This window comes from Apodemus sylvaticus, chromosome 7 (assembly GCF_947179515.1).
Source record: "Apodemus sylvaticus chromosome 7, mApoSyl1.1, whole genome shotgun sequence".
Taxonomy (NCBI): domain Eukaryota; kingdom Metazoa; phylum Chordata; class Mammalia; order Rodentia; family Muridae; genus Apodemus; species Apodemus sylvaticus.
The window spans coordinates 95,715,407-95,736,905 of NC_067478.1; the positions used below are offsets into that span (position 1 = coordinate 95,715,407).

Sequence of the window (21,499 nt, forward strand, 5' to 3'; positions counted from 1 at the left end):
TGAATGGAAGTGGAGTGGTAATCTGGAGGGACGTTGGATTTTGGTGGTTGCTGTGTAGTAAGTCTGTGCCAGGGGCCCTGGGTCTCCAGAGGTGGGAGGTAGTTCTTACCGAATGCCCTGCTGATGCTGGTTCTCTAGAAAATATCAGGAAATGTGGTCTTCCCTGTGGCAGAAGTGGCACGGGTCTACCACATTGGAAGAAATGGGGCAGGTGGTGGAGGAGGAGGCAGAAACTGTTTTAATAATCAGGCCAATTTTCAGTCTATATGAACACACAGGAAATTAATCTTTAAAAGTGACAAGACATTGTGGTTAGACCATTTATAGGTCTAGAATTCTCCAATGGATCCTTGAAACCAGACAAAAACAGCCAGGCAATTTTTTGTCTTCTACCAGGTGAGTACATTGGTGTTTGGAAGACAAGATATGAATAGATCAAGTGGCCAGATGAAGGACTATGACCTGGGCTGACTACTCAGAGAATCATGATTTTAGGCCCAGAATCCAGGGACAGGAAAGTATTGCCTCGAGAGCCTCTGAGTATCCCTCTAAACCTGCTGAGACTAGGATTGTCAAGATAAACGCCAGGAGCCTTCCAGCCTGGAACTGTTTGAAACAAGACACAGAGTAGGACTCTGGTGTGGCTTTAAGGACTGATAGTCTCTGGATGGTCTAGCTCTCTAACTATACTGAATATTGATGATAACTTCTAAAAACCCCTAAAAAACGTTCTTGCTCATTCTGAGGGTTAAAAGCCACTGGCTTAGGCAATTAACACCTGTAGCCGAACAGCAGGGCATTAAATAAGTCATTAATTACTAGAGACTTTCCCTTTTTGTCCAGATTTTTGTGTTGTTTTCTTATATAGTTTTTGATTAAGTGTCCAGGTATTTTTTCATTTCCTGTTACTCCTTGGGTGTGTTTATCCTTCTCTTCAGAGTGAAATATTCCTTCTAGTATCTTCTTATAGATTTGGCTTAGGAGTCATAAATCCCTCTAGTCAGATTTTTATCATGGAAATATGTGTTTCTCCTTTAATTTTAATGGATAGTTTTGTTTAGTACAATAATTGCCATTTGTTAGAATCTGAAAAACATTTTCCATGTCCTTCTGTCTTTAAATTTACTGTAGGATAATCTGGCCTTATTCTGATATGCTTGCCTTTTTATGTGACTGGACCTTTATTGTTGCAGCTTTCAAAACTCTTTCTTTAATCTTTTTTTAATGTTTTAATTATAACATATTCTTTATAATGGGCAGTCATATTCCTGCCTCCTCTCTTTCTGAGAACTACTCTTGACCCATGTCTGGGATTATCTCTGGACTCGGCTTCATCTATGAGTTTGAATCTTGTTCTCTTTCTCTCTTTCTGCATCTATTCTAGATTAGATGTTGACTCTGGTTCCTCCAGATTTATCAGCTACCAGAGGTCACAATTCCTTAATTCTCTCAGTCATGAGTTACTATCTGATAGTAAATACTTGTTGGAAAGAAGCCAGAAGAACATGGCCAACTGATGAAGAACAGAGCCATCAATGAGGGTAGGATATGGGATTTCTGCAGGCTATCTGCTCAGTTCATGGCTTGGCATTCTACTTCATGCTCCTCCTTCCTTGTGATTATATATATATTGGTCTTGTTGAGGCTACACCCTGAGTGCTCTGCCCTGCTCTCTGCTGCACTGTGGTCCTACTGCAATGGGAAAGTACCTCTTGCTGCTACTCGTGGGTATCTTTTTGCTGGTGGGCTTTCTGCAAGGTGAGATCCTGGCAGATAGTGTTGGTAGGCAGACATATGATTATTACAGTGTGCTGTGATTTGGAAAAATGAGCAGCAGGAGATTGGACATGACTGTGTTTAGACATGACCCCTGAACCCTTTACTCCTTTACCCTTTACTCCATTCACCTTTCTTCCCTTGCCTCTGATATGACTGCTCTTTGTCTTTCTATTTTTTTCCTAATCTTGGCCCTTCCTCAGTTCATGCTGTAAATGTAGGCTGAAAGTTGGGCAAGAAAAGTTCTTGATAGAACAAAAGCAATGAGGAAATGAGCTGGGCAGTGGTGGTGCATGCCTTTAATCCCAGCACTTGGGAGGCAGATGCAGGCAGATTTATGAGTTTGAGGCCAGCCTGGTATACAGAGTGAGTTCCAGGACAAGCCAGGACTGTACAGAGAAACCCTGTCTTGAAACAAAACAAAACAAAACAAAAACCCCCAAAAGAAAAAAACAAAACAAAACAAAACAAAACACAATGAGAAAATGGCGAGGGGGAATCTGCCCAGCCCTGTGTGACTGGCTCTGGCAGCCTACATCAGATCTTAGATTTTTATTTTTACAGTCTGTGCATTACCAGAATTTGGGGGTGGGGATACCTTTTTGTTCTGCTGAAGCCATTCCCTTTCAGAGGAATTCCTTTTCAGCCTTCCCCGTACAGGTAAATACCATGTATATACAACTCCTTATCTGGACATTTTTTTCTTATTCAAAGCCATGAGCTCAGCATCTGTATGATGCTTGAAACTGAGTGCTGAGTATGTCTCTTACACTTGTTTTTGCTCTTCTAGCACTGAAATGTGTCCACTGTGGAATGTTTAGCTCTTCTGGGATTTGTGAGACAGGAGAAACCTCCTGTGAGGCTATAAATAATAATAAGTGTGCTTTATTGCTACGCTATAAAGGTATGTAAGACCTTGGAGGACTCAGGGTGTTCTTTCTTACCTGTGAGAGATACAACAATCTGTGATCTTTGGCAAAGATGCTGAGCATGGGAGAATGTGTTGCTGTGGAAAAGTAGAAAAGGGTTCCTCTACTTCTGGCATTGGTTGTCAATAATTGTAGATTAGGTCAACAAACCAATAATGAGAAAAAATAATTTGGGTGGTCTCTTGGTTGTCCTCAGAGACTTCTCAGTGAATATCATCAGAGATGACAAAATTTTTAGCCTAAAATTCCAATTAGTACTTTTGTGAATGGAATATTACCTGTGTGTAACATTAATAGACAAATGATGACTATCTACCTTGAAGCCTGGATTTTCTAATTGACCAAGTCACTGATTCTTTCCAAAACATGTATATTTTAACTCTTTTCCTTTTTCCTCTTCAGATGGCAAATTCCAATATGGCTTCCAGGGATGTCTTGGAACGTGCTTCAATTATACCAAGATCAGCAAAAATGTGATAATGGAATATAAATGTTGTGATCATAAAAATTTTTGTAATAGGCCTTAAAAGCCCTTGTCTGCCTTGTTCTATTTAGGTGAGCCCTTATCCCTTCATTGTCTCATAATGCTGGACCATCAATGTCCAGTACTGCCAAGGCTCTGTCACTTGTCTTTACTTCCTTAGTTCATGGCTGTAAATGTAGGCTGAAAGTTGGGCAAGGAAAGTCCTTGATAGGACAATAACAATGAGAAAACGGGGAAGGAGGATCTGCCCAACCCTGTGTGACTGGCTCTGGCAGCCTGCATCAGCTCTTTATCCTTACAGTTTGTGCATTACCAGTTAGTATTTTGACGATTGAATTATCACTCCTCATTTCTAGGATTCTGGCTTCCCTTCATTTCTCCCTGCATTCTCTCAGGACGACTGATATATAGGACACTTCCCCCATCCTCTCTTGATTGTTACTTTTTTTTAAAAGTAAATTGTCATGATGGATAAATGCTGCAATTAGGGATTGGTTTCCCTGTGAATATGACAGACCTGATGCCTATCTTTTTTTTTTAATTAAGTGTATACTTTATTTACATTTCAAATCTTGTCCCCTTTCCTGGTCCCCCCTTCCCCCTGAAAATCCCACAAGCCATCTCCCCTTCCCCAATCAACCCACCCCCACTTCACTGTCCTGGTATTCCTCTAGTCTATGGCATTAAGTCTTTCCAGAGGCAAGGACCTCTCCTACCTTTGGTGTCTAACAAGACCATCCTCTGCTGCTGTGTTTGGAGCCATGGGTAACTCCATGCGTACTCTTTGGTTGATGGTTTTGTCCCTGGGAGCTCTGGGAGTACTGGGTGACTCATATTGTTGTTCCTCCTGTGGTGCTACAAACCCCTCCAGCTCCTTGGATCCTTTCTCTAGCTCCCCCATTGGGGACCTTGTGCTCAGTTCAATGGCTAACAGAGTGCCCCCTTGTATTTGTCATGCACTAGGAGAGCTTCCCAGGTGATAGCTATATCCAGTTCCAGTCAGCCATCACCTATCTTTAATGAACCTTCACTTCATTGATGCCTTTTCTGCCAGGCTGGCAAACAAGCAAGAGCTCCAGTACCTCATTTCATTATTATTCAGAGAACACAGGGCATATATTAGGCAGATTCTCATTGCTGTGATCTATGTAAAACAATAAAAGGAGGAAGATTAGTTTTCTCTCGTGATTTTGAGATTTCCTCTATGACAGGAGGCTGTAGTAGAATAGAACTTTTAAAGTCATGGCCTGTGCGAAGCACAGATGAGTAAAATAGGAAGTGACCAAGATGAGATATAACTCCCTAAAAACTGTTCCTGATTATCCACTTCCTCCAGTTACATTCTCCCCAAGAAATTTCTCCCATCTTTTAACATTCTGTCAAGTGTTAAAATGAATTAATATCTTAAACCATGGATTAGGACAGAGATCTCATAATTGTCTCAGGAAATGTCCTCATAGGCACTCCCAGAGATGTCCTTGTGGAATCTCTCAGAGTACCATCAAGTGACTAGGTTGAGACATCAACAACAGGTGAAGGTTCTCCTGCACCACACAGTTTATATCTCCCCGGGGTTCACATGCCCACACACTTCTTTGTCTTGGAAAGATAGCAGTTTAGCTTCATTTTTAGTAAATTCCATAGGTTTTGAAGTTAAGGTTGTTTGGGAAATTTATTGTTATACTTTCAGTAGATTTTATATTCAACTTCAAAAATATATAGACAGTGCTGCCCATAGAAAACACTGTTACTGATCCCACATCAAGGCACATTTTGTTTACACTTTCAAGTAGATATTTCAAAGTGTTCAAATCATGTCTAGGTTACAATATATGTTTGTATGTATTAAACACATCTATTTATTATTTATTTAAAATATTGAAAAATTTATGTTTTTTCAGAGATGTTCATTGGGTCGTGGCACTGGAGCAGGTCATCGAGTCTTCTACTGAGCCATGTCTTTAGCTCCTGTTTTCTAAATAATATACCAGAGTACCGTTCCTATGCTGTATGCATTCTTCTGTTTTCTGTGGGGTGCCTGGCAATGCAGTGTATGTCTTATAAAATGGGTTTTACTGTTCAACATGCTTCCTTACATTATGTTCAATTAAACTTGTTTTGCACTTATTTATTTGTTTATGTGTGTCCATGTATATTCAGCTGCCCATATTTAGAGGTCAGAAGTGACATTACAGACGCTAATGATCCCCTTGTATCAACTTGGTTCTGAGAAATTGATATTAGAGGTTAGGTCATCTTATCAGCCCTTAGTTTTCTAAGTGATAATTAAGAGGGCAGTGGGGGTGGTTCATTGGGTAAAGGCACTATGCTATCAGTTCTGATAACCTGAGTTCAACCCTGGGTCTCACATAATGAAAGAAGAGAACTGAGTTCTGCAAGTTCACCATTTATTTCTACAAGCCTGGGGTAGCAAGGCTATGCTCTCTCCCCCACAAGTATGCACACACTTACTTAATAATAAAAATAACATGAGATAAGTTAACCACAGTATCATTTACACACAGTAAAATGTATGGATTTCCCCCCCCCCTTTTTTTTACAACTCAGTAAGTATAAGCCTGCTCCTAATCATCACCATTATATTCAGAGTATTTGCTACACTGATAGAAATTCCTCAGTTCCTTTGCTGTCCTGGGAGCAAGTTTTTACTGTCAATACCTTGAAACCACTATCTTTTCCATTTAGTTATGCTCTTGGATTCAGTAGATACCCCCTCATGTAAGTGAGTGTAAGTCATTTGTGACTTTCTTTTCTTGCTTATTTTATAATTCTATCATTTCACTTAATTTTGAGTGCTGTATTTCATTTCTCCTTTTATCACATTTTATTTTTAAAAATTGAAATATAATTATATAACACTTCCCTTTTCCTTTCTCCCTCCAACTCATCCTTGCTCTCTCTTGGAATCATGGCTTATTTTTGTTTGTTACTGTTACTTGCTACAATCTCTCCACCATTTCTTTCATGATGTTCCCTGAACCTTAGACATGCGTAGTCCCTTGTCTGAATTTTGACCAGTGTCAGTTTTCTGTATATATAAATCATATATATATATGTATGAATATTCTTTATTCATATATATATGTGATTTCAAAGCTGACCAAATGGTGTCAGATAATCACTTAGAGTCTACACAAAGGGGAAGATCATTTTTTTTTCTTTTACTCTCAGTATTCCTTGTTTGCCTATAGAAACCTATCTTTGGGTTTCTGTTCTATGTTTCCTGATTTCCTGTTCTATGTTAGCATAGCTAATGGTGTTATATTTGTTTAGGCAGCCATATTATTGAGGTATCACTGTAAAGCTTTTATTTCTATGAGATATAATCTTGTAATAGATTTTCTGGTTATCAGGCTCTTACAATCTCTGTATCATCTCCTTCACGATGTTCTCTGAGTCTTGGGTGCAGGCATTGTATTATAGATGTATCAGTTTGAATTTAACAGCCACAATCACTTATTTTATGCTTTTTGACACAGTTGTAGTTTTCTTTTTTTTTAAATTTTATTTTCAATATTCTTTGTTTACATTCAAAATGATTTTCCTTTTCCTGGTTCCCCTTTTCCATAAGTTCCCTAAGCCCTCTTCCCTCCACCCATTCTCCTATCAACCCCCTACTACTTCTCTGTCCTGGTATTCCCCTACAATACTGGAACAAGCATTTTCAGGATCAGGGACCTCTCTTTCCTCCTTGGGAGTCATTTGATATGTGAATTGTGTCATGGGTATTCAGAGTTTCTGAGCTAATATCCACTTATCAGTGATTGTATTCCAAGTGTGTCCGTTTGTGATTGGATTACCTCACTGAAGATGATATTTTCCAGATCCAACCATTTGCCTAAGAATTTCATGAATTCATTCTTTTTAATTGCTGAGTAGTATTCCATTGTGTAAATACACCACATTTTCTGTATCCATTCCTCCACTGAGGGACATTTGGGTTCTTTCCAGCTTCTGGCTATTATAAATAGGGCTGCTATGAACATAGTGGAGCATGTGTCCTTATTGCATGCAGGGCAATCCTGTGGTTATATGCCCAGAAATGGTATTGCAGGGTCCTCTGGAAGTGTTATGCCCAGTTTTCTGAGGAACAGCCAGACTGATTTCCAGAGTGGTTGTACCAACTTGCATTCCCACCAGAAGTGGAGGAGTGTTCCACTTTCTCCACATTTTCCCCAACACCTACTGTCTCCTGAGTTTTTAAATTTTTTTTTAATTTTTAATTTTTTATTCTCTTTCTTTTTTTAATTCGATATAATTTTTTATTTACATTTCAAATGATTTCCCCTTTTCTAGCCCCCGACTCCCCGAAAGCCCCATAAGCCCCCTTCCCTTCCCCTGTCCTCCCACCCACCCCTTCCCACTTCCCCGTTCTGGTTTTGCTGAATACTGCTTCACTGAGTCTTTCCAGAACAAGGGGCCACTCATCCTTTCTTCTTGTACCTCATTTGATGTGTGGATTATGTTTTGGGTATTCCAGTTTTCTAGGTTAATATCCACTTATTAGTGAGTGCATACCATGATTCACCTTTTGAGTCTGGGTTACCTCACTTAGTATGATGTTCTCTAGCTCCATCCATTTGCCTAAGAATTTCATGAATTCATTGTTTCTAATGGCTGAATAGTACTCCATTGTGTAGATATACCACATTTTTTGCATCCACTCATCTGTTGAGGGATACCTGGGTTCTTTCCAGCATCTGGCAATTATAAATAGGGCTGCTATGAACATAGTAGAACATGTATCCTTATTACATGGTGGGGAATCCTCTGGGTATATGCCCAGGAGTGGTATAGCAGGATCTTCTGGAAGTGAGGTGCCCAGTTTTCGGAGGAACCGCCAGACTGCTTTCCAGAGTGGTTGTACCAATTTGCCACCCCACCAGCAGTGGAGGAGTGTTCCTCTTTCTCCACACCCTCTCCAACACCTGCTCTCTCCTGAATTTTTAATCTTAGCCATTCTGACTGGTGAAAGATGAAATCTCAGGGTTGATTTGATTTGCATTTCCCTAATGACTAATGAAGTTGAGCATTTTTTAAGATGCTTCCCTGCCATCCGAAGTTCTTCAGGTGAGAATTCTTTGTTTAACTCTGTACCCCATTTTTTAATAGGGTTGTTTGGTTTTCTGGAATCTAACTTCTTGAGTTCTTTATATATATTGGATATTAGCCCTCTATCTGATGTAGGATTGGTGAAGATCTTTTCCCAATTTGTTGGTTGCCGATTTGTCCTTTTGATGGTGTCCTTTGCCTTACAGAAACTTTGTAATTTTATAAGGTCCCATTTGTCAATTCTTGAACTTAGAGCATACGCTATTGGTGTTCTGTTCAGAAACTTTCTCTCTGTACCGATATCCTCAAGGGTCTTCCCCAGTTTCTTTTCTATTAGCTTCAGAGTGTCTGGCTTTATGTGGAGGTCCTTGATCCATTTGGATTTGAGCTTAGTACAAGGAGACAAGGATGGATCAATTCGCATTCTTCTGCATGATGACCTCCAGTTGAACCAGCACCTTTTGTTGAAAAGGCTATCTTTTTTCCATCGGATGTTTTCAGCCCCTTTGTCGAGGATCAAGTGGCCATAGGTGTGTGGGTTCATTTCTGGATCTTCAATCCTGTTCCATTGATCTGCCTGCCTGTCACTGTACCAATACCATGCAGTTTTTAACACTATTGCTCTGTAGTATTGCTTGAGGTCAGGGATACTGATTCCCCTAGAATTTCTTTTGTTGCTGAGAATAGTTTTAGCTATCCTGGGTTTTTTGTTATTCCAGATGAATTTGAGAATTGCTCTTTCTAACTCTGTGAAGAATTGAGTTGGGATTTTGATGGGTATTGCATTGAATCTGTATATTGCTTTTGGCAAAATGGCCATTTTAACTATATTGATTCTACCGATCTATGAGCATGGGAGGTTTTCCCATTTTTTGAGGTCTTCTTCCAATTCCTTTTTCAGAGTCTTGGAGTTCTTGTCATACAGATCTTTCACATGTTTGGTAAGAGTCACCCCAAGATACTTTATACTGTTTGTGGCTATTGTGAAGGGGGTCATTTCCCTAATTTCTTTCTCAGCCTGCTTATCCTTTGAGTATAGGAAGGCCACTGATTTGCTTGTGTTGATTTTATAACCTGCCACTTTGCTGAAGTTGTTTATCAGCTGTAGGAGCTCTCTAGTGTAGTTTTTTGGGTCACTTAGGTAGACTATCATGTCATCTGCAAATAATGATAGTTTGACTTCTTCCTTTCTGATTTGTATCCCTTTGACCTCCTTATGTTGTCAAATTGCCCGAGCTAGTACCTCAAGTACAATATTGAAAAGATAAGGAGAAAGGGGGCAGCCTTGTCTGGTCCTTGATTTCAGTTGGATTGCTTCAAGTGTCTCTCCATTTAGTTTGATGCTGGCTACCGGTTTGCTGTATATTGCTTTTACTATGTTTAGGTATGGGCCTTGAATTCCTGTTCTCTCCAAGACTTTAAGCATGAAATGATGCTGAATTTTGTCAAATGCTTTTTCAGCATCCAATGAAATGACCATGTGTTTTTTTTCTTTGAGTTTGTTTATGTAGTGGATTGCATTGATGGATTTCCGTATATTGAACCAACCCTGCATTCCCGGGATAAAGCCTACTTGATCATGGTGGATGATCACTTTGATGTGTTCTTGGATTCGGTTGGCAAGAATTTTATTGAGTATTTTTGCATCGATGTTCATAAAGGAAATTGGTCTGAAGTTCTCTTTCTTTGTTGGATCTTTGTGTGGCTTTGGCATCAGCGTAATTGTGGCTTCATAGAAGGAATTGGGTAGTGTTCCTTCTGTTTCTATTTTGTGGAATAGTTTGAAGAGTATTGGTGTTAACTCTTCTTTGAAGGTCTGATAGAATTCTGCACTGAAACCATCTGCTCCTGTGCTTTTGTTGGTTGGAAGACTTTCTATGACTCCTTCTATTTCTTTAGGCATTATGGGACTGTTTAGATGGTCTAGTTGGTCCTGATTTAATTTTGGTATTTGGTATCTGTCAAGGAAATTGTCCATTTCCTCCAGATTCTCCAGTTGTGTTGAGTACAGGCTCTTGTAGTAGGATCTGATGATTTTTTGGATTTCCTCAGTCTCCGTTGTTATATCTCCCTTTTCTTTTCTAAGTTTGTTAATTTGGATACTTTCTCTGTGCCCTTTGGTCAGTCTGGCTAAGGGTTTATCTGTCTTGTTGATTTTCTCAAAGAACCAGCTCCTGGTTTTGTTGATTCGTTGTATGGTTCTCTTTGTTTCTACTTGATTGATTTCGGCCCTGAGTTTGATGATTTCCTGCCTTCTACTCCTCCTGGGTGAAATAGCTTCTTTTTGTTCCAGGGCGTTCAGGTATGTCATTAACCTGGTAGTGTATGCTCTCTCCATTTTCTTTTTGGAGGCACTCAGGGCTATGAGTTTTCCTCTTAGCACTGCTTTCTTTGTGTCCCATAGATTTGGGTATGTTGTGTCTTCATTTTCATTGTGTTCTAAAAGGTCTTTAATTTCTTTCTTTATTTCTTCCTTGACCAAGGTATCATTGAGTAGAATATTGTTCCGTTTCCATGTGTATGTGGGTTTTCTGTTGTTTTTATTGGTATTGAAGACCACTTTTACTCCATAGTGATCTGATAGGAGGCATGGGATTAGTTCGATCTTCTTATATTTGTTGAGGTCTGTCTTGTGACCAATTATATGGTCGATTTTGGAGAAGGTACCATGAGGTGCTGAGAAAAAGGTATATTCTTTTGTTTTAGGATAGAATGTTCTATATACATCTGTTAAATTTAATTGGTCCAAAGATTCAATTAGTTTCATTGTGTCCCTGTTTAGTTTCTATTTTCCTGATCGGTCCATTGAGGAAAGTGCAGTGTTGAAGTCACCCACAATTATTGTGTTAGGTGCAATGTGTGCTTTGAGTTTTAGTAAAGTTTCTTTTACGAAAGAGGGTGCCCTTGCATTTGGAGCATAGGTGTTCAGGATTGAGAGTTCTTCTTGTTGTATTTTTCCTTTGACCAGTAAGAAGTGTCCCTCAGAGTCTCTTTTGATGACTTTGGGTTGAAAGTCAATTTTATCTGATATTAAAATGGCTACTCCAGCTTGTTTCCTGAGACCATTTGCTTGTAAAATTGTCTTCCAGCCTTTCACTCTAGGTAGTGTTTGTCTTTGACCCTGAGGTGTGTTTCCTGTAAGCAGCAAAATGTAGGGTCCTGTTTGTGTATCCAGTCAGTTAGTCTGTGTCTTTTTATTGGGGCATTAAGTCCATTGATGTTAAGAGATATTAAGGAATAGTGATTGTTACTTCCTATCATTTTTGATGTTATTTTTTAAATTTGATTGCTTAACTTCTTTTGGGTTTGATGAAAGGTTACTATCTTGCTTTTTCCAGGGTGAAGTTTCCCTCCTTGTATTGGTGTTTTCCTCCTATTATCCTTTGTAGGGCTGGGTTTGTGGGTAGATATTGGGTAAACTTGGTTTTGTCATGAAATATCTTAGTTTCTCCATCTACGGTGATTGAGAGTTTTGCTGGATATAGTAGTTTTGGTTGGCATTTGTGTTCTCTTAGAGTCTGCATGAGATCTGCACAGGACCTTCTAGCCTTCAGAGTCTCAGGTGAAAAGTCTGCTGTGATTCTGATAGGTCTTCCTTTATATGTTACTTGGCCTTTTTCTCTTACTGCCTTTAATATTCTTTCTTTGTTTAGAACATTTGGTGTTTTGATTATTATGTGATGGGAAGTATTTCTGTTCTGGTCCAGTCTGTTTGGAGTTCTGTGGGCTTCTTGTATATTCATGGGCATCTCTCTCTTTAGGTTAGGCAAGTTTTCTTCCATAATTTTATTGAAGATATTTGATGGCCCTTTAAGTTGTAAATCTTCACTCTCATCTATGCCTATAATCCTTAGGCTTGGTCTTCTCATTGTGTCCTGGATTTCCTGGATATTTTGGGTTACAAGCTTTTTGCATTTTGCATTTTCTTTAACTGTTGAGTCCATGGTTTCTAAGGAATCTTCAGCATCTGAGATTCTTTCTTCTATCTCTTGTATTCTGTTGTTGATATTTGCATCTCTGTCCCCTGATTTCTTCCCAAGGCTTTCTATCTCCAAAGTTGTCTCCCTTTGAGTTTTCTTAGTTGTTTCTACTTCTGATTTTAGATCCTGGATGGTTTTGCTTAGCTCTTTCACTTGCGTGTTTGTGCTTTCCTGTAATTCTTTAAGAGATTTTTGTGTTTCGTCTTTCATGACCTCAGCCTGTTGACCAAAGTTCTCCTGTATTTCTTTAAGTGTTTTTTTGCATTTTTTCATTGTTGGCTTTTGCATTCTCCTGGATTTCTTTCCCTGATTTTTGTGTTTCCCTTGGAAGGGCTTCTAACTTTTGATCCATTTTCTCCTGAATTTCTTTAAGTATGTCCTTCATGTGTTCCTGTACCAGCTTCATGACCAGTGATTTTAAATCCAAATCTTGTTTTATTGGTGTGATGGGGGTATCCAGGACATGTTGGTAGAGGAGAATTGGGTTCAGATGTTGCCATATTGCCTTGATTTCTGTTAGTGACGGTCCTGCGTTTGCCTTTTGCCATCTAGTTCTCACTGGTGTTAGTTGGTCCTGTCAGTGCTGGACTCACCAGTGCAAGCTGCCCCTTCCCAGTTCGCCTCTGGTGCACAGCTTACCTCCTGCACTGCCTGTAGTCAGGGTGCTGCTGCCCAGGCTGTTCAGATCCCGAAGCAGGCTCCCGAAGGCTCCTGCTGGGGCAAGCTGGATTCACCGGAGCACACCGACTTCTCCCCGCTGGCTGCCCGGAAGCCCCTCTAGCCTCTTGCAGGACCTGGAGATATGGTGCCGCCGCCCAGTTTGATCTGGATCCGGAGGCGGAGAGAGTTGAGCAGAGGGCTCCCGCCTGAGGCCTTGCCCTAGATTGTGTCTGTGGACCAGATGGAGCCCGTGTGCACCCCCAGGGAGCGCAGACGGTGTATGCTGCCGGGACCTCCCCTGTGTTCTGATCACTCCACTGGACAGCCGATCCCCGAACCGGGCTGACGCACACAAGGTTAGCCTGGCCGCCCAGGCTCTAAGTCCAGGCAAAAGCCTGGGAGGCCAAGGTCTGAGCAAAGTTCCCCTAGGGCTATGACTATTAATTGGGTCTGCCAGGTGACCAGGATGGCGGGCGTGCGTGCTCGAGCTCCCTGAAAGCACCGGGAGAGTCTGCTGTGCTAACAACCTCCTGGGCAGGTTGACACACAGATGGCCCACCAAGCCACCCAGTTCTTGGGGTCGGTCCTGGGCTTTTTGGGGCCTAGACCCCCGCTTTGTTAGCCTCAGGCTATGCCTGTTATGGCTCTTCTCGCCAGAGCTCTTTGTTGTCCTGTAGGCAAAATGGCGGCGCGCGCGCAGGCCAGGGCAAAAAACCTCCTGGCAGGGTTGGCACCCCGATGGCCCCCCGAACAGCCCAGGGCGCCCGTCGGGCTCAGACCCCCGCGGTGTTGGCCTCGGATTATGTTTGTGTACCTCAGTCTGTCCGATATCTCTGGAGTCCGAAACCAAGATGGAGGTGAGCCTCTCCTGACTGGCGGGAGGCCGAGTTCTGAAGTGGCTTCCTTGCAGCGAAAGGCGCTGCAAAACCGCAGCTGCTTGCAGCCTGGCTGGTCAGTGAAGGTCGTGGGTGCAGGGGCTAACTAGACCCTGTGTCGCCTTGGTTCCACTGCTGATGGCCCTTCAGCTGGACCAGCCACTGCTGCACTGCCGCTGCTGCCGCCCGTTTTCCAGCCTTTTACTCTAAGGTAGTTTTTGTCTTTGACATTGAGGTGTGTTTTCTGTATGCAGCAAAATGTAGGGTCCTGTTTCCTTATCCAGTCTGTTAGTCTATGTCTTTTTATTGGGGAGTTGAGTCCATTGACATTAAGAGATATTAAGGAATAGTGATTATTACTTCCTTTCATTTATGATGTTATTTTTATATTTGAGTGGTTATCTTCTTTTGGGCTTGATGACAACTTCTGCCGCCTGTTCCATATTTCTTAAATGTTCATTTCATGTACTTTAAAAAATTTCTTTACCATTCTGATCTACTTCTACTTTGTCTTCAAGTCCTGATATGATATCTTCTACCCAATCCATGCTACTTGTAAGGTTTTCCATTGAGTTTTCTATCTAGGCTTTGAAAATTTCAATCCCATCTTAACTCCAACTTGACTTCTCATCAGAATTTTTAATACTGTGTTGAATTCTGTTTTCAATTCCTGTGATGTAAATATCTTTTTAGTCATCTTTGTGTTTGTGTTTTCTTCTACAACAGTCTGGCATTTATTCTGCTTAAGTTTGTTGAGCTGTTTTCCTGTGTCTTCTTTAAACTCTTTGAATGATTTGTTTCAGGTTATGATTGTTCTTCTAAATTTCATGTCTTTGAATTTATCTTGGTAATTATTTTTTTTAATTTTTTTATTCGGTATATTTTTTATATACATTTCAAATGATTTCCTCTTTCCTAGCCCCCCCACTCCCAAAAAGTCCCGTAAGCCCCCTTCTCTCCCTCTGTCCTCCCACCCACCCCTTCCCACTTCCCTGTTCTGGTTTTGCTGAATACTGCTTCACTGAGTCTTTCCAGAACAAGGGGCCATTCTTCCTTTATTCTTGTACCTCATTTGATGTGTAGATTATGTTTTGGGTAATCCAGGTTTCTAGGTTAATATCCACTTATTAGTGAGTGCATACCATGATTCATCTTTTGAGTCTGGGTTACCTCACTTAGTATGATGTTCTCTAGGTCCATCCATTTGCCTAAGAATTTCATGAATTCATTGCTTCTAATGGCTGAATAGTACTCCATTGTGTAGATATACCACATTTTTTGCATCCACTCTTCTGTTGAGGGATACCTGGGTTCCTTCCAGCACCTGGGAATTATAAATAGGGCTGCTATGAACATAGTAGAGCATGTATCCTTATTACATGGTGGGGAATCCTCTGGGTATATGCCCAGGAGTGGTATAGCAGGATCTTCTGGAAGTGAGGTGCCCAGTTTTCGGAGGAACCACCAGACTGATTTCCAGAGTGGTCGTACCAATTTGCAACCCCACCAGCAGTGGAGGAGTGTTCCTCTTTCTCCACACCCTCTCCAACACCTGCTATCTCCGGAATTTTTAATCTTAGCCATTCTGACTGGTGTAAGGTGAAATCTCAGGGTTGTTTTGATTTGCATTTCCCTAATGACCAATGAAGTTGAGCATTTTTTAAGATGCTTCTCCGCCATCCGAAGTTCTTCAGGTGAGAATTCTTTGTTTAACTCTGTACCCCATTTTTTAATAGGGTTGTTTGGTTTTCTGGAGTCTAACTTCTTGAGTTCTTTATATATATTGGATATTAGCCCTCTATCTGATGAAGGATTGGTGAAGATCTTCTCCCAATTTGTTGGTTGCCGATTTGTCCTCTTGATGGTGTCCTTTGCCTTACAGAAACTTTGTAATTTTATAAGGTCCCATTTGTCAATTCTTGCTCTTAGAGCATACGCTATTGGTGTTCTGTTCAGAAACTTTCTCCCTGTACCGATGTCCTCAAGGGTCTTCCCCAGTTTCTTTTCTATTAACTTCAGAGTGTCTGGCTTTATGTGGAGGTCCTTGATGCATTTGGATTTGAGCTTAGTACAAGGAGACAAGGATGGATTAATTTGCATTCTTCTGCATGCTGACCTCCAGTTGAACCAGCACCATTTGTTTAAAAGGCTATCTTTTTTCCATTGGATGTTTTCAGCCTCTTTGTCGAGGATCAAGTGGCCATAGGTGTGTGGGTTCATTTCTGGATCTTCAATCCTGTTCCATTGATCCTCCTGCCTATCACTGTACCAATACCATGCAGATTTTAACACTATTGCTCTGTAGTATTGCTTCAGGTCAGGGATACTGATTCCCCCAGAATTTCCTTTGTTGCTGAGAATAGTTTTAGCTATCCTGGGTTTTTTGTTATTCCAGATGAATTTGATAATTGCTCTTTCTAACTCTGTGAAGAATTGAGATGGGATTTTGATGGGTATTGCATTGAATCTGTATATTGCTTTTGGCAAAATGGCCATTTTAACTATATTGATTCTACCGATCCATGAGCATGGGAGGTTTTCCCATTTTTTGAGGTCTTCTTCCATTTCCTTCTTCAGAGTCTTGAAGTTCTTGTCATACAGATCTTTCACATGTTTGGTAAGAGTCACCCCAAGATACTTTATACTATTAGTGGCTATTGTGAAGGGGGTCATTTCCCTAATTTCTTTCTCAGCCTGCTTATCTTTTGAGTATAGGAAGGCTACTGATTTGCTTGAGTTGATTTTATAACCTGCCACTTTGCTGAAGTTGTTTATCAGCTGTAGGAGTTCTCTAGTGGAGTTTTTTGGGTCACTTAGGTAGACTATCATGTCATCTGCAAATAATGATAGTTTGACTTCTTCCTTTCCAATTTGTAGCCCTTTAACCTCCTTATGTTGTCAAATTGCCTGAGCTAGTACCTCAAGTACAATATTGAAAGGATAAGGAGAAAGGGGGCAGCCTTGTCTAGTCCCTGATTTTAGTGGGATTGCTTCAAGTTTCTCTCCATTTAGTTTGATGCTGGCTACCGGTTTGCTGTATATTGCTTTTAGTATGTTTAGGTATGGGCCTTGAATTCCTGTTCTTTCCAAGACTGTAAGCATGAAAGGATGCTGAATTTTGTCAAATGCTTTTTCAGCATCCAATGAAATGACCATGTGGTTTTTTTCTTTGAGTTTGTTTATGTAGTGGATTGTATTGATGGATTTCCGTATATTGAACCAACCCTGCATTCCCGGGATAAAGCCTACTTGATCATGGTGGATGTTCGTTTTGATGTGTTCTTGGATTCGGTTGGCAAGAATTTTATTGAGTATTTTTGCATCGATGTTCATAAGGGAAATTGGTCTGAAGTTCTCTTTCTTTGTTGGGTCTTTGTGTGGTTTTGGTATCAGTGTAATTGTGGCTTCATAGAAGGAACTGGGTAGTGTTCCTTCTGTTTCTATTTTGTGGAATAATTTGAAGAGTATTGGTGTTAACTCTTCTTTGAAGGTCTGATAGAATTCTGCACTGAAACCATCTGGTCCTGTGCTTTTTTTGGTTGGAAGACTTTCTATGACTCCTTCAATTTCTTTAGGCATTATGGGACTGTTTAGATGATCTATTTGGTCTTGATTTAATTTTGGTATTTGGTATCTGTCAAGGAAATTGTCTATTTCCTCCAGGTTCTCCAGTTGTGTTGAGTACAGGCTCTTGTAGTAGGATCTGATGATTTTTTGGATTTCCTCAGTTTCTGTTGTTATATCTACCTTTTCATTTCTAAGTTTGTTAATTTGGATACTTTCTCTGTGCCCTTTGGTTAGTCTGGCTAAGGGTTTATCTATCTTGTTGATTTTCTCAAAGAACCAGCTCCTGGATTTGTTGATTCTTTGTATGGTTCTCTTTGTTTCTACTTGATTGATTTCAGCCCCGAGTTTGATGATTTCCTGCCTTCTACTCCTCCAGGGTGAAATACCTTCTTTTTGTTCCAGGGCTTTCAGGTGTGTCATTAAGCTGGTAATGTATGCTCTCTCCATTTTCTTTTTGGAGGCACTCAGGGCTATGAGTTTTCCTCTTAGCACTGCTTTCATTGTGTCCCATAGATTTGGGTATGTTGTGTTTTCATTTTCATTGTGTTCTAAAAAGTCTTTAATTTCTTTCTTTATTTCTTCCTTGACCAAGTTATCATTGAGTAGCATATTGTTCAATTTCCACGTGTATGTGAGTTTTCTGTTGTTTTTGTTGCTATTGAAGACCACTTTTACTCCATAGTGATCTGATAGGAGGCATGGGATTAGTTCGATCTTATATTTGTTGAGGTCTGTCTTGTGACCAATTATATGGTCAATTTTGGAGAAGGTGCCATGAGGTGCTGAGAAAAAGGTATATTCTTTTGCTTTAGGATAGAATATTCTATATATATCTGTTAAATCTAATTGGTCCAAAGCTTCAATTAATTTCATTATGTCCCTGTTTAGTTTCTGTTTTCCTGATCGGTCCATTGAGGAAAGTGCAGTGTTGAAGTCACCCACAATTATTGTGTTAGGTGCAATGTGTGCTTTGAGCTTTAATAAAGTTTCTTTTACGAATGAGGGTGCCCTTGCATTTGGAGCATAGATGTTCAGGATTGAGAGTTCTTCTTGTTGTATTTTTCCTTTGACCAGCAAGAAGTGTCCCTCAGGGTCTCTTTTGATGACTTTGGGTTGAAAGTCAATTTTATCTAATATTAAAATGGCTACTCCAGCTTGTTTCCTGAGACCATTTGCTTGTAAAATTGTCTTCCAGCCTTTTACTCTAAGGTAGTCTTTGTCTTTGACCCTTAGGTGTGTTTCCTGTAAGCAGCAAAATGTAGGGTCCTGTTTGTGTATCCAGTCAGTTAGTCTATGTCTTTTTATTGGGGCATTGAGTCCATTGATGTTAAGAGATATTAAGGAATAGTGATTGTTACTTCCTGTCATTTCTGACGTTATTTTTTAAATGTGATTGGTTAACTTCTTTTGGGTTTGATGAAAGGTTACTATCTTGCTTTTTCCAGGGTGAAGTTTCCCTCCCTGTATTGGTGTTTTCCTCCTATTATCCTTTGTAGGGCTGGGTTTGTGGATAGATATTGGGTAAACTTGGTTTTGTCATGGAATATCTTACTTTCTCCATCTACGGTGATTGAGAGTTTTGCTGGATATAGTAGTTTTGGCTGGCATTTGTGTTCTCTTAGAGTCTGCATGAGATCAGCCCAGGATCTTCTAGACTTCATAGTCTCAGGTGAAAAGTCTGCTGTGATTCTGATAGGTCTTCCTTTATATGTTACTTGGCCTTTTTCTCTTACTGCCTTTAATATTCTTTGTTTGTTTAGTACATTTGGTGTTTTGATTATTATATGACGGGAAGTATTTCTGTTCTGGTCCAGTCTGTTTGGAGTTCTGTAGGCTTCTTGTATATTCATGGGCATCTCTCTCTTTAGGTTAGGGAAGTTTTCTTCCATAATTTTATTGAAGATATTTGCTGGCCCTTTAAGCTGTAAATCTTCACTCTCATCTATGCCTATAATCCTTAGGTTTGGTCTTCTCATTGTGTCCTGGATTTCCTGGATATTTTGGGTTACAAGCTTTTTGCTTTTTGCATTTTCTTTAACTGTTGAGTCCATGGTTTCTATGGTATCTTCAGCGTCTGGGATTCTTTCTTCTATCTCTTGTATTCTGTTGTTGATATTTGCATCTCTGTCCCCTGATTTCTTCCCAAGGCTTTCTATCTCCAAAGTTGTCTCCCTTTGAGTTTTCTTAGTTGTTTCTACTTCTGATTTTAGATCCTGGATTGTTTTGCTTAGCTCCTTCACTTGCTTGTTTGTGCTTTCCTGTAATTCTTTAAGAGATTTTTGTGTTTCCTCTTTCATGACCGTAGCCTGTTGACCAATGTTCTCCTCTATTTCTTTAAGTGATTTTTGTGTTTCCTCATTATTGGCTTTTGTATTCTCCTGGATTTCTTTCAATGATTTTTGTGTTTCCCTTGCAAGGGCTTCTAACTTTTGATCCATTTTCTCCTGAAATTCTTTAACTATATCCTTCATGTGTTCCTGTACCAGCATCATGACCAGTGATTTTAAATCCAAATCTTGTTTTACTGGTGTGATGGGGTATCCAGGACATGCTGGTAAAGGAGAATTGGGTTCAGATATTGCCATATTGCCTTGATTTCTGTTAGTGATGTTCCTGCGTCTGCCTTTTGCCATCTAGTTCTCACTGGTGTTAGTTGGTGTTGTCAATGCTGGACTCACCAGTGCAAGCTGCCCCTTCCCAGGTGGCCTCTGGTGCACAGCTTACCTCCTGCACTGCCTGGAGACAGGGTGTTGTTGTCCAGGCTGTTCAGACCCCGAAGCAGACACCTGAAGGCTCCTGCTGGGGCCTGCTGGATTCACTGGAGCACACCGACTTCTCCCTGCTGGCCGCCTGGAAGTCCCACTTGCCTCTTTCAGGACTTGGAGATGTGGTGTTGCCACTCAGGCTGATCTGGATCTGGAAGCGTAGAGGTCCGAGGGCTACCATCAGAGGCCTCAGGACTGAAGCCTAAGCTCTGTGCCACAGGGAAGGAGCTGTGCTGTGAGCTCCCAGACTGCCTCTGGGCGCACACCAGGTCCCCAGCACTTCCTGGAGACCGAGTGCTGTGGCCCAGGCTGTTCAGATCCTAAAGCAGGCGCCTGAAGGCTCCTGCTGGGGCCCGCTGGATTCACCGGAGCACACCGACCTCTCCCGCTGGCCACCCGGAAGCCCCACCTGCCTCTTTCAGGACCTGGAGATGTGGTGCTGCTGCTCAGGCTGATCTGGATCTGGAAGCAGAGAGGTCCGAGGGCTACTGCCAGAGGCCTCAGGACTGAAGCCTAAGCTGGACCGAGCTGTGCTGTGTGCTCCCAGACTGCCTCTGGGCACACACCAGGTCCCTCGCACTTCCTGGAGACCGAGTGCTGTGGCCCAGGCTGTTCAGATCCTAAAGCAGGCGCCCAAAGGCTCCTGCTGGGGCCCGCTGGATTCACTGGAGCACACCGACCTCTCCCGCTATCTTGGTAATTATTATCGGAGAACATTTCTATAGGAGTAGTGTGCTTGGTTTGGGAAATAATGCCTTTATTTTTATATTGTTTATATTTTTGCTATGAAATCTGGGCATGTGGACAGTTTTTGTTAGCCTCTTTTGTCTGATAGGGACACAACTATGTAGGACACAGGATATGTGTGCTAGGTAGGGACTGAGATTGGCCTAGAATAGAATGAAGTCATATGGACCCAGGTGACTTAGCTGTCACACAAGATACATGTCTATAGTTTGGAGATAGCACAGGCAGGCCTGACTAGACTTGGCCAGGGAAATGGGTGAAGGACCCAGTGAGACCTAGGGTTTGGGAATGGTGTTTCTATCAAGGATCTAACATAGATCAGGAAACTAAACCATTGTTCTCTGGTGCAAGTTGCTTAGGACCTGGCTGGTAGGAGAGGTTGGATACAATGTATACCGGCTGGTTTTGTGTGTCAACATGACACAGGCTGGAGTTATCACAGAGAAAGGAGCTTCAGTTGGGGAAATACCCCCATGAGGTCCAGCTTTGGGGCATTTTCTCATTTAGTGATCAATGGGGGAGGACCCCCTTGTGGTGGTACCACCTCTGGGCTGGTATTCTTGGGTTCTATAAGAGAGCAAGCTGAGCAAGCCAGGGGAAGCAAGCCAGTAAGGAACATCCTCCATAGCCTCTGCATCAGCTG

The 21,499-nt window shown here is 41.2% G+C and overlaps 1 protein-coding gene across 1 annotated transcript; it reads left to right on the top strand.

The window, feature by feature from the left end:
• The first annotated feature begins 1,697 nt into the window (after positions 1–1,697).
• LOC127689205 (prostate and testis expressed protein 14-like) lies at positions 1,698–3,232 on the top strand. The gene is made up of 3 exons (XM_052188612.1): positions 1,698–1,758; positions 2,567–2,680; positions 3,108–3,232. The coding sequence occupies exons 1-3, from the start codon at positions 1,698–1,700 to the stop codon at positions 3,230–3,232; spliced, it is 300 nt and encodes a 99-aa protein (XP_052044572.1).
• Positions 3,233–21,499: the final 18,267 nt, after the last annotated feature.